At 26.7% G+C, this 14,868-nt stretch overlaps 1 protein-coding gene across 1 annotated transcript in view; it reads left to right on the top strand.

The window, feature by feature from the left end:
- Positions 1–2,840: 2,840 nt before the first annotated feature.
- The window catches only part of mtt (mangetout), a 39,101-nt gene continuing 27,073 nt past the window's right edge, over positions 2,841–14,868 (top strand). The window contains exon 1 of the mRNA XM_035093817.1: positions 2,841–3,557. Within this exon, the coding sequence (XP_034949708.1) occupies positions 3,008–3,557 (550 nt within the window). The 5' untranslated portion in view covers positions 2,841–3,007. The remainder of the gene's footprint in view (positions 3,558–14,868) is intronic.

The raw sequence follows: 14,868 nt of genomic DNA on the forward strand, positions 1-14,868 counted from the left end.
CCGAACGAGTATCAAACCATTTATTAACCAATATTTACTTTATTTTCTATTTATTAAAAAAAAACATCAATAATAAAAAATGAAATAAAAATAAAGAAAAAATAGAAAAACAATAAGAAATTTCTTTTTACAGCACGTGGTGAAAGTTTTAGTTAGTCGGTCAAATGACATTCTTGTCGTTAACTTCTATTACACTGTACGGAAAACAGGAGTTGCGCGGTAAAAATGTGTATATATATCTAGACCTACAGACATATATATATATATATACATCTAGGTATATATTTATATCTATATATATAGGTCTATGAGGAAGACCAACATAAGAGGGGGATGAATCGTTCCAGAAGGGTAGTGGTAAAGTATTCAACAGCAGCGATTCAGTGGCTGCTCTGGCACAGAGCCGCGCGCGTGCTTTCATGAACACCCTTTTACTCCGTAAATGTTCCATTCTTACGAGTTAAACTTAGCATTTCATAATGATCATATTTAATATTTCAAACAAATGAATTTACCTTTCTATCAACCATTTTCTTGCCATCAATTTCTCTCCACATTTCTTTGATCTAAAGAGAATTTTAATTTGACAAACAACTTGGAGAAATTTAAATTCAAAGAGCATTTGTTGCTGATGGAAACAATTATTAAACTTCATTATTTCATGGTAAATGAGATAATAAAAATAAAAGTGCATTATTTATAATTAAATAAAGACAAGTAAAGCCATAGAAATTATTGTTGATTGATTGACAAAATGATAAGAATAGCTACTTCATCAATTGTTCGATTTATCAATCAGTATTTCATTCTGAGTTGATTGTAATTCGATGTAATACATCAAGTCTATGAAATAGATCTCATCGTATATAAATTTAACAGTGTGTTATAAGTTCACGTGAAAGGACTGAGAATGCAGTGATATAAGTCATGGAGAACTATTTATCTTATTCTCATAAATTACTGAGGTTTGATAATATTGCTAAGTGTAGTTATGATAAAGGAGAGAAACATTCTTCTATTTTTATCTCAGATTTATATTTTTTTTAATCAGTGAATATTAATGGTTTATGTACATTCATTAATCGTAACTTTAATCTAAAGTTAACAGGTAGAAATTCATTTGATTCTGTTGGAGATATCTACATTTCAAGCCCTTTGATTATATTCTCTCTCTCTTTGTTAATTTGAAATGTAACCACAAGAACTAATTACCGAGGGATACCGCAAGTAATAGCTAATCATGAATTAAAATTTTATTTTGACAAAAACTAAGAAAAATGTAAGACTGAAATTAGCTTGAAGCTATCTGTCAGTATTTTTATTTTTGGGTCTCTATAATGCTTTAGTCAGATGAGTTTTAGCTTTTATGCAGAATAATATATCAAGTAGACCGCGAATTATGGAAAGTTTTTCATATTTCGGTGTTGAAAAGATTTTTATTTCGATTACTCAATACAAAGTGAAGTGAATAACACGAAAAAAATCATTGATCCGATAAAAATTTTTTTTTGCTTCAAATTCTATTCAGAAATTGGTGAAAAGAATTTATTTTCGTGGTTAAATTCAGGAAAAAAAATATCTGGTATTAAATATTTTGTCAACGAGTTCGAGGTTGTGGAGCTGAAAAAAAAAATAATCATAATTCATTATTATCACTTGCTCACAACTTTTTTAATTGCCCGTGATAGATAAAAAAAATATTAATTTTAAAATTATAATTCTAAATAGATTAATAAAAAATTCTAAATGATTATTTATAGCCCAGTAGCTATCATTTTAATCCCTATCTTCAAATGCATTGAGGTAGAATAGACAAAATATAAAAATATCCTCAGAACCGTGAGTCTCTCATTATATTTAAAATAAGCATCCAGATTAATTTTTGGCAAATTTAAAAATGCTTCAACGACTTTTATAATCAAAAATTAATCAAATATCGTAGTTTCTTTATTAACACAAAAGGAAACTAAACAATAGTTCCAATATTTTCATTAATTAATTGACTAAAATTTCTTTAATATTTTGCAGTTATTTAAGTATCTAATAATAAAAAAATGTTGCACTTTTTTTTAAAGAGAACAATTTTACTTTACTTTACACCAAAAAAAATCTCAAAGTCCGAAGAATTTATTAATTTAGAAGAATGTATGTCATCGACCATTATTACAAGGTATTAATGATTAATTATGATATTCATAATGATACAATGTATAATATGACGATGAGATAGTAATTATACCTATAGAAACTAATCAAATCACTATTAAAAAAAATGAGTTTCTTTTGTAATTGAATTCAGTATATTATTAACTAATGTAACATTCATTTAATTATTGTAATTAATTATAGTGATATTTAGATAAGCTTTTGGACGATATTTAAAATTTAGAAAAAAGTAGATGGCCTGTTGACTACAATTCATACCGCCTTAATATCACCAACATATCAATTAGATTATTAAAATGTAAGCTATTTTCACCAATGCACATACTCTCATACCATTGTAAAATTCTCAAGATTTTCCAAAGCAATGAAATGCTCTTCAGAATTCACTCTGAATGAAACAAAAAAAAACTCATCGTTGAAAAAAATGTAAAATTAACAAAAAAATAGTGAAATATTTTTCACAATTATTATTATTATTTTAAATAATACATTTTTAGTAGATAAAAATTTTAATTAAACAGTTGACTAAGAGATTGTTTAAAAATCTGTAGAAAAATATTTATTATGTGAAATTACAAGAATATTAATGCATCAAAGTTTGAAGATTATCAAGAAGAGTAATAATGAAAAATGCAGTTATGAGTGAACTATTTTTGCTTTTAAAAATGTCAAAACTGAATAAGCTGAGAACTAAAAACAATGTATTATCACAAATAAACTCGTAGTGTTAGTGAAAAATTAATCACACTGATGTGTTAGTCATCGAGATTGAATAGGAATTTTTTAAATTGGAAATTACTGAATGTCAGTTAATTAATGGTCAATTTTCAATTATGACGTCATGAATCATTTGGTCTTTATGCTGTTGTTGGGCTGCATTTGCTTTAGATGGAGCAATGGCCATAAAGGAGCATTCAATTGGAGGACAAAAATAAAAAGACAATACGATTTTTTGAATGATATAGATTTCAATAAGACAAAAATAATTCCATCAGTTGAGCAAATTTTTGAAAGTACTAATCTACTTCATCATTATCATCTAGAGAATCCTCAAACTCATCATGCAATTCGTCATGGTGATAGATTAATTCGTTCCAAAGAAATCAATTCTCGATTACCAGTACCATTTAACTGGCCAATAAAAAAAGAAGCTGTCGTAGAAGGTGATTTAGTTCTTGGTGGTCTTATGATGGTACATGAAAGAGAGGATTCTATAACATGTGGTCCAGTAATGCCCCAAGGAGGTATACAAGCTCTTGAAGCTATGTTATATACTTTGGACTGGCTCAATAATAATAAAATTGTTCCTGGCGTGAAAATTGGTGCACACATACTCGATGATTGTGATAAAGACACTTATGGTCTGGAAATGGCAGTTGATTTTATCAAAGGTCAGTATGTTTTTTTTTTTTTTTGAATTTATTGGATAAAAGAATTTGTACTCTTTGTATCCATTATAAATAAAATCCTTGAAAATCATTTTTTGGGTAAAATAAAATTCGTTTTATGTATTGAAAACTAAACCGTTGAATGTAAAATGGATATCAATTTGCCAGGATTTATGAGCATTTGAATGGTATTTCTCAACTATAATCTCGGTTCATGCTAGAAATTGAATCAAATTACTCATATAATTCCTTTCAAATTATTGCAATCGTTAAAATGAAACAATACAGATTTGATAAAATAAATGGGCATCCAAAAAAAATTTTGGTATACAAAGAAGAGTTTATTTAATTAATGAAAAGAATTGAGATTTTTTGTATTAAAATATTTTATTGAATTTAATGAAATTTAGCTTGAAAAATGTATTTTGATATTTGGTTCAAGATTGTAATGAATTTGAATAAAAGTGTCTGCAATGTCTGTGTGTATTTTAATTTTTCTAAATAATTATTAAATATATTTAAAACAAAAGTTAAAAATGAATGGCAATTAAATTCAGGGATTGAGGTTAATGATTATTACTAAAAGTTATTTTTTTGAGTTTTCCTAGGATTTCGTTGAAATAGAAAAGTATTAAAAATTCCGAAAATTACTTTAAGAAAATCATTTTATTATGGTAAAATAATTATATTGCAAATTAGATCAATAATTACTTTCCATGAATCTTAAAAGAAATGATCCATTAATAAAATTGTGCACCAAATATAAATGACGAGAATGATAATCATTACTCATTAATTAATATTTTCATAAAACTATGTTATTTAAAATAATATTAAAAATTCTTCTTCTAAATCAATAAAAGCCAAGTATTTCAATTTCTAAATGTATTATGTTCATTAAAATGCGATAGATAATTTATTCTTACAATAATTTTATACTTTGTTATATAATAACGATCATTTTAGATAAAAAAATTTCTTTTATTAAAACGGCATAAATATCAATAAGTTAACATGAATCAAGTCGGACCAATTAAATAAATCACTAGAATAAACCGATACTTAGATAATTCTATTCAAAATAATCGAGCACAATAAAAATTTATTTTTTCAATGAATATTTTTTTTTCATTATTCTATGTAGCCGAAAAAATAATTCGAAACTTCGATTTTTTCAGTTAAAAAAATATTACTTATCCACAATCAATTTTTATTCACTACATCAATACTAAAAAAATATAAAAATATATTGATATACCTTTGATAACTGTTACATGGAACACCAACTAATAAACCATAATTACGTACAATCGATACACAAGATAAATATCGTTTCCATACCAAAAAGATGATGGCCTATTGATAGAGATATTAGACATTGATTAATATCGATCATAATTTAATAGATAATGATCTAATCAAACATTAAATTCTTGAGGATCTCATGCTTTATCATATTATCTTAATTCACGACACTCTGCTACCTATAATACTACTGTAAATTCCAATACGCTACGTCGAAATTCCATTACCGTATTGAAAATCGATGTAAGGGTACATTTTCAACTAGGCGTCTCATATATGTTCCTCGGTAAAAGCTCCAAACTACTTAAATATTATTCGTTTGCTTTGAAGAACTTGGGTATCGATGGCTTTATGGTGGGTATAAAAATACAACATAGAAAGGCCTTATAACAACCCCAGTTAAAACATAAGACTCCAGTTAAAAAACTTTTTTAATTTTACATTATACTACAAATCTATCAAGCACATTATAGACGCATTATCTTTCACTTTTAAAAAGACTTGGAGGATATCCTTGGATCCATCCTACAGTCAACTTGATGGTCCATCCCTCAGTTCATCCTGTGGTAAAGGTCCCAGTTGATAGCTGATACCCTGTCGTCCCTTTAAATGTGTCCGAGATGGACGGTCAGGGTTTTTCGATAGATCAGACCTCTACAAGTCAGACAGTCAGGGCTTCTGATAAATATAATCTGCTGGAGATGGGTGACAATGAGTGCTTAGGCCTGAGGGGTTCTTAAACAAAAAATATATTGTAACTTGATGATAAATTGAGATTATATTCAAATATTTTTCTTACAATAATATAAATTTGATCATCAATATTTCATAACTTGAGCAATAAACTTACATCTTCTCTTCTGCCTTTTTATGTTTCGATTCAACAGCTGGCATTAAATACTTGTTCGATCGATACTGATTACGAAAAATTCCTCGACATCTCCTTTAGTAAAATTTTAATATTTTAGTTTATATCATACGTAAATGACAAGATATTCAATTTAATATCTGACAGGTGTCATTTCATGAAAAATATTATTACATCTTTTTCCTTATCATGTTTATGAAATGTCCATCAAAAATTTAAAGAAAAAACTTTGATGCTGATATAAGGATTAATTTTACACAAATATATATATATATATATATATATATATACATGGATAATAACCGTGATCGTAGTAATGATGCTAATAATAATAATAATGATAAGACAGAAAAAAACAATAGGGAGAAGGCAAAGATGAAAAAATACTGAGAAGCGCTTCAGTTTCTCCAGTCGACTACTTGAGTAAATAGACAAGAAGGGTTTCGTGTTTCCTCCATCAAGCTACTCCTTTCAATTGCATCGCTGGTTTAATTATTAATAGAGATATCGGACATTTTCTGAAAATTCCTCATTTATAATTTCAATCTCCGTTGGTCGTAAAACGAAAGTAAATTTATAAAATATGTATAGAAGGGAGATTGAGGCAAAACGAGGTTCGAGATAGGAGGTGAGATTTTTTTCTAGTCAAAATGATCTGCGATTAAGAACGAAAAACAGATCGTTTAAAATGGGATAGAGAATGATATGAGATGAGCAGTTAATGCTGTTATTTCTGAAAGATTGGGATTTCCCAGAGCCTTATAGAGCTTGTAATGTCTCTAAATTAACGTTTGATCATTAAAGATGATGAATTTTGGGTTACTCATTATTGATACTAATTACCAAATAATAAAGCAATTAAATTGGAATTTTTTGGAATTAAATTTAAAAAAAAGAGTTGATTGTATAAAGTTTAAAAACAAATATTATTTTTTGATTTAAATGTATTTGATAAACAGTTTTATTTTCTTTACACAATTTTTGTTTTTTAATTATCAGTTTTTGGACGCGCCCAAAAATATTTTCTCGGCCCACAACGGACCCAATTTGAGTTGAAATTATTTTTTAGGCCCACTAAATGCCTAATTTAAGCCTAAAAATATGTTCCAGGCCTACAAAAATAAAAACTTATCGTTGAATTAACTTTGATGCTACAAATTTACAGTTGTAATAATTTTTTGTCATCATTATCAAATATGATTTTAGAAAATGATCCTAAATTGGGCCTAATAATATTTTTAGGCTTAACTTGGGCCTCTTCTGAATTCAGGTGTGTTTTGGCCACAGAAAATATTTTTAAATTAAAATTGGGCTTTAATCCGATTTGTATCGGGCTTTTTTTCATTTGGGTGTGTTTTAAGCCTCTTTTGGACCTATTTAGTTTCACTCGGAAAGTATCCCATTCTGTTCCAGTCTGTCGTATTTATTACATTTTTCAAGTTTTAAGTTTCAAGGATTTTCCAGCAATCATTAATAAAAGGCTTTTAAAATAGGATTATTTAAACGCAACGAACTAGAAATTTACGAACGCTTTGTTCTGAAACAATGATCGTCATTCTACGAAGATGATTTTACCAATAATATGCGGCCCATATGAATGCAAATATACGGACAGTTAATGATCGTAGTATTGAAAAGGGAACAAACATATGTGGAGTTGCCTACGCATTCTGCTGGAAATTTCGAGTTTCTTCCTGTACCAAACTACAACAAAGCTGTTAGCTCGTTTGCGGAATACTTACATATGAGAATGGAATGCTTGACACAATAGTTGAGATAGAAAAAAAAAAGACAGTTAAACTGCTGTTGAAACCGTATTGCATTGTTGCATTTGTCTGAAATAACTACCGATCATTATTATTAATATATACCAACTCAAACTCTAGCTGTTCCAACTCATATGAATATTTTAGCGAGTTGTTATAACATTATTTATATTTCGGTTATTATTATTCTAAAGTTAATATTTTTAATCCTACAGAAACATTTTAATTATGATAACTTTTTAAAACACTAGTTTCTGGCGTTGTGTGATGTTATAAATTATTAAAAGGACATTCAAACGATCACTCCTTTTTGGCTTGGATCTAGTGCTGCAATAGCTGGGATGAATTAAGAGATTTTTGCATGAATATTTAAAATATTTAATGAATTATTATTTGATTTTTAAAATATAGAATAATGGAATTTAATCAGTAGGAGTATTTATAAATTAACAAAAGAATTATAAAGCCATTTGGGAATTTTATTGAAGGATAAATCAAAATTATAATTGAAATAATACAAAAATTAATTATTAGGAATAAATACTTGTGACTTATTTTTAATAATTAAATTAAAAATAGCAATTCTTAATCTAAACTGTATTCCTTTTGCTTTCACAATTAATTATTCAAAATTACTTTTTATACAACAATGTAGTACTTCTTTATAATTTAATTGTTTAAATTCAAGTGTCACTTAAATACCATTTTTAGTTGTTGCTACCAAACAACATTCCTTCTTTCACATTGTTCATTAAATAATTAATTTTAATTGGTTATAATAAAGACGAATATCGATATCAGATAATATTTTTCTTCTCTTTATTTAATTAATTAATTAATATATTTTTCACTTTATTCTTCTCTTATTTCTTTTTCATTTGTAATTGAATATTTTTGCGAACAATACTTCTGACAACATTTTACATTTTTTTGCTTTCATTTAAAGCATTATTAAATAAACAATATTAATTACGCATTATTATATGATAATAAATATTCCTTAAAATAAATTTAATGATTAATAGGAATTATAAGGAATTTTTGAATCTCTACATTTTAAATAGAGAACGTATGGGCACGTAGTGCTACATGACGTGATACTTGATTTACAAGAGCAACTATTGGGAAAATAATAATTTATACGGTTCTTATGAAACCAGCACGAAAATAGATGGTCACAGAGGTAAAAAACTATCTGGTAAACTCGATTTAAAATTTATTAGCAAAAAATTTGCAACTCGTACAGATGCCAATTTTTTCGTTTGAAAGACTAACAAAAGTACCGATTCAATATTCGACATTTTGATTCTCGTTAAAGTTCAGTAATTAGTGAGTTATTTACACTCCTTTTGAACTTATTTACTACAACACTGAAGTAGTTCATAATTAAAAAGATAAATCAAATTTAATGGATTACTTTTGATCGATGGAAGTAAAATAATTGAGGCAGTATTACTATCTTGAAAGTTCACTGAAATAAGTTGAATTTCTTCAATAAAAAAAAGTAAAATTATTTGATAAGAAATTGAAATAATTATCTTTACTTAAGCTGAGAGATGTTTTAATTAAATGAATAAACTGTTATAAAATCTTCCTATCCATCACATAATTAAGATGGTAAGATAATATTCTACAAAATAAATACATATGTATTGACTTAATGTTATGTATAAGATGTATATTACAGATAATGAAACTATAGATATACTCAGGAAGATTATTCATCAGTACTTTTATGTACATATGCTCGTGTACTTTTAGTCACTTTTCAACGACATCTTAAAGTACATTAAATTTTAACTTTATTATATTATCACTAGAGAAGATTAAAAATGCCATTGACAAAAAAAAACTACTACCACCGTGATTAAAAAACCTCTCTGGAGGATGGTGAAATACAATGCGAAGTAAGCTTTCTACAGTATTATCTCAAAATGTCTCTCATGTGTTCTAGATGTTCTTTATCATAATTTATTATTATCACTTCCTTACAACTTTTTTAATTGCTCGTTGTAAATGAATAAAAATAATTTTAAATGATAATTCTAAATATCTCAAGAAAAAATGTGTCATTTTCATTTTTTATTAATCAATATATTCCATTTGTTAATGTTACACGTGTACTCTAAATTTTATTGAACGCCTTATTCAAAAATTCCTTTGACTTCCACATTAATCCTAACAAAGACTCTTATTATACTACCTTAATTATCCACGGAAAATTTTTGCATGAAAAATTACTATGGATTTGTAGCACTAGCGAACTATCTCGAAAGTTTCAGTAAATTTGATGAAATACAATTTAGAAAACTCTTCGGTCATCTGTGTAAATTTTTATTACCCAGAAATAATTATTACTCTCTTAGACTGAATCAGTGAAAATTACTGCGAATCAGTGAATATTCACTGATATCCAGTGCCAATTCAATGACTGATTCTTTCAGTGATATGATTGACACTGGCAATCAGTGAATATTCACTGAATTGCAGTAGTTTTCACTGATTCAGTTTAAGAGAGTACTATTGTTTATCGAAGATCAAAGTTTGCAAATTGCATTCCCAAATTATCTTTTATTTTTATTCTACAACTAATACACTTGAAAATCACATAGCTACTAGACAATTGGTTTCCTAAAAGAAAAAGATATATTTAATTTAACTGCAATGTTTAAAACAAAATGCAAGAAGAATTTTCGTAATCATCATAATTTACACAAAACATGGTAAAGTAATTAAATAAAATTGAAATAATTACCCTTAATCCTATAGACTAGAATGTTGAAAAATTACTATGTGAAGCCTTATAATCTACTATCGCACATTTCCCCAATTATACCAAACACGCTATCGCAGTTAAACTTCTCAGGCGTAGACGATCTCGTTGAACGTTTACTGCACGCGTGATTTCATCTACCAAAAGCCGAACTACACCATCAGGTCACGAGAGTTGAACATCATTGTAAAATAGATTAGATTCAATCCACTGTCACTTGCAGTGTTAATAATTTGGTATACCTGTACAGCGTTTAATATGCATGATATAGACATGTTAGAAACAATAAATATAAATGAAGCCATCCCGTTGTATACGAAATTTCAATTTTTTTTTCATTCTATCAGAATTGAAGCCACGTTAAATTTTCTACGATTTTTATAACTTTACGGAAAAACATTTCTAGGAATTTTTCGAGTTAATTTAGAAAAAAATTACTAGTTTTTTTAGTAAAAATATTTAAAAATTTATTTTTTATTTAATAGTACTTTTTTCTAAGTTCGTTAACTATTTTTACAAACAAAGAAACTAGTAATTTTTAATTTTTCTGGCTAGGAAATTTTAGTCTAAATTGGCTCGTAAAAATTCCTATAAAATTTTTTCCGTGTTGAATAAAAATGAAAGAATTCTGCAAAAGTTGGAAAAATATTTTTAAAAAACATTTTAACTCTCTGACCTCATATTCTTAAAATATAAACTTGATGAACTGAAAAAAAAACAAAAAATTTATCAAAACTATCACAATGTAGATTCAACTCTCAAGTGAAGAATATCTTTAAAATTATACATGCGAATAAATTTTTGAAAAAGAACTAGTACAAAAGGTAATATGACAAAAATGGCTTCTCTTTGAACTTTTTTGGTTTTATCTTTTCATCACAAAGCTAGACTTTAGGATAGCTGAGTGACATTTTCTACTTGGTTACACACACTTGTCGCTTTATTTTCGCAATGCACCTTTAATTTTACCATAATAACTTTCAACGTATTTTTCCTCCAAGTAGTATTATTTTAATTCACGATTTAGAATTCATGTTGAATTTCTTCAAGTGAAATAAACACATCATGTTATAAGAATCCATGAACTTATTAATAAACAGAATTCTCTCTTAGAATATTTTCTCACAATGCTATGCTTACTCCACTCACTGAGTCAATACAAAGCTTCTTCATAATAAACTTTAAATAAATTAAAGTGAGTACTGATTCAAGTATTTACTGATAAAGTACGAGTGATACTGAATCTATTGCAAAATTTTCTCTTAAAACTTTTTAATCGAATAACTTCATATGAATAAAAGTAAAGAAAGTCTCAAAATTTATTAAAAATAGAAAAAAGGACTTAACAAATGTGTCTGAGTGCACTTTGTGCATTTTTATTAACCATTAAAAAAGAAAATAGAAATGACCTATGACTAATTTAAAAAACAACCCCATTACAATAACTTCTTAATAAAAAGTTAGAAATAAAATATCATGTCGGTAGGATTAAGTTGAAATTTTATCCAAACTTTGAAGTCACATTCTTTCGCAAAAATATTTGAATTTATTTCCTACCATTTATTTCATTTAAATGTAAAACAAACATTCGTAATAATTACATTTTTTCTGCTACTTCGAATCCTTCCGACTAAATTGTCATACACATTATAAAATAGTATAGGATGAGTAGAAAATAAACGGACGGAAACTCGGACGAGTCTCAAAAGATAATAAAAGTTTTAATGAAATAGATTTTAATTCCCTCAAATCTTCATATTATGTTTACTTCTAATTTGTCTGGATGTATAATTATGATATCAGATAAAATCCATTGCTGACATAAATTAAAATAAAATGAAGAAAATACTTGGAGGAATTACAAATGACAAAGCTAAATGAATTTCTGAAATATTCAATTACATAAATGTAAACTAAGCTGTATTCTGGTATAACTTTCTTATTCATACTGATACACATTCACGTCACAAGTTCATTGTAGTTTCACGACACCACATTTATTAATGTAAATCACCAGACAGGAATGAACTTTGATACTTGATGGTGATACCCAAATTTAGTGTCGTCCTTACACTTTGGCATCAATTCTACGTTAACGGTGGAACAGTCCTTTTGTTTTGTAATCCCTTTATAGAGAGGTATATGTCTGTAGAATATTACAATATATTCATTGATGTCAATCAACAAGATTTTACATTCAAATAGCCATTCAGCAAGATGTTTTGTTCTATTTACAAAGTTTAATACTCCAAAAAAAAAAATGAAATTTCCTTTTTTATTTTATTAGTATGAAAATTTTTATTTTTTCTACATCTAGGTCAACAAAGTTTGTTCTGATACACACCAATTTTGAACAAAATAATCCGCATCAGTCGGCAATGTTTATAGATTAAGTCTCAATGACCGATTCAACTGCAATGTGTTAGAGTAGAATAAAGCCTGGAAAATTTAAACGCCACCACGGAAACAATATATAAACGTTTGACAATAAAATGTGATTCTGTTATAATTAATTTAATATATTCATACTTTTGCAGCGATTATTATTAACTTGATATCATCGGGTTTATTTTGAAACGTTTGTACTGTAATGTATTAGGTAAATTCCCCTTTTTTTTTTAATTTATTGTAAATTAAACTTATACAAGTTATTTGTCACTGGTTCCAAAGAGCTACTAATTACAAACTAAACTTCTATAGTACTGTAGTTACTTTAACATACATTTAATGCTTGAAATAAAATAAATGAGCACGTAGTAATGTGGTATTACAAGAGTTGTAAAACTCATTGAATCATACTAAAATATATTTTTGTTTTATCAGTAACAAACTATTGTACAATGGGGAAAAAAAATATTGCTATACAAAAAATGTTTATTTAATAAATGAAAAGAATTTGGAATATTTGCAATGAAATTTTTTTATTGAATTTAACGAAATGTATTTTAATTATTAAGTATTATCTAATATTTGGTTCAAGATTATGATGAGTTGATTGAATTATTCATTTATAGTTTAATATTATAAATCATGTTTATTTTTTTTTAATTATAATGTTGTGATGTAATGATAGATAATATAGTAAGTTGATATTGATAATAATGAAATAATATAAAAAATTATTAGTATAAAATAAATAAAATAAAATCAAGATTTAAATAAACATGGCATTAGATTAGTTGTTGCTTTCTGAGACACCATGGCTTTTAATAAAAAATGACCAATTCAATGAAACATAAGAATCTAACCAAAAGAAACCTTATAGGCTTAATGAAACTGTGTATCAAGTATACATGATGAGGACGATAATCATTGTTCATGAATTTCTATTTTCATGAAACTACATTATTTAAAATAATACAAAAAATTGCTTAAATAATTAAAAGCCAAGGATTTTAATTACTAAACGTTTCGAATTACATTATAATTCAATATATTATTTAATATTACAATAATTTTAAATAAAAAAAATTTTTTTTTTAAAGCAGAAATGTCGATATGTTAGCATGAATCAAGTCAGATTAATTCAATGGAACACTAGAATAAACCAGCACTCAAATAATTCTATTCAACATAAGTGAGCACAATGAAATCGTGTTTTTTCAATGAACATTTTTTTATCATTTCGAGTAACCAAAAAAAAAAAAAAAATATTCCATTGCAACAATTTAAAATTTCAAATCTATAAAAATGTCACCATGTCAATTCTGAAAAAAATATTAAAAATTAATATTAATGTTATTGCTTAACATAAATATTATCTTACTCGTTTACAGTAAATAAATCTCCTTCCTCACCGTATTTTTCAGATTCTTTTTACTTCGTTTCTTTTGTTTGCTGTATTGAAACTTATCATACATTTTTACAATTATTATTATTTTTCATTCAAATAAATGAACAATCATTTTTTTTCCATTGTTAAGATTTTCTTATAAAAAAAAAAAAAAATCGATAAACTCCAAAATGACAATAAAATCGTATGAGCTGATGTAAATTACACATTTATTTGCTTCTTTTAAGCCTCTTGTTTTAATAAAAAAAATTTAAAAACTCGAATGAATAAATTCTGGCTCGAGTTATTCTCTACATTTTATGTCATGCTAATAAATTTTATTGTTTCAAAAATAACATCTATTAAGTGACTTTTCGTATACATACTTATTATTTAGCTTTGTTATTATATTTTTGCTTTGATAATTTTATAAAATCACTGGAAGGTATCTGTGAACTTTGTGTAAGCATAAGATAGGTGAAGTTTGTTGAGCAACGACGCGTGACATCAAGTTATTTCTTATCATCTTCACACAGCTTCTAATATCTTTTCTCATCCATGCGCTCGTTGCTTCTGTGCTATATTACTTTATATTACTCCATCTGGCAATGTGCTTCCATTATTGATAACTTCTCGATGCCACAGAACAGGAAGGCAGGAAAAAAATTTTGTATTTATCCTCACCAAAAAGTTTATCATTTCCTTTTATACAGTATTTAGTGAGAAATTAATTATGATAGGTTCACTATTATTATTATTACTTCTACAATACCAGTATTGTAATCATTTCCACCATGAAACAATAGTCATTCTGGTAATTATTCTAAATA

Source organism: Chelonus insularis, unplaced genomic scaffold (assembly GCF_013357705.1).
Source record: "Chelonus insularis isolate UGA/USDA-ARS -01 unplaced genomic scaffold, ASM1335770v1 contig_131_pilon, whole genome shotgun sequence".
Classification (NCBI taxonomy): Eukaryota; Metazoa; Arthropoda; class Insecta; order Hymenoptera; family Braconidae; genus Chelonus; species Chelonus insularis.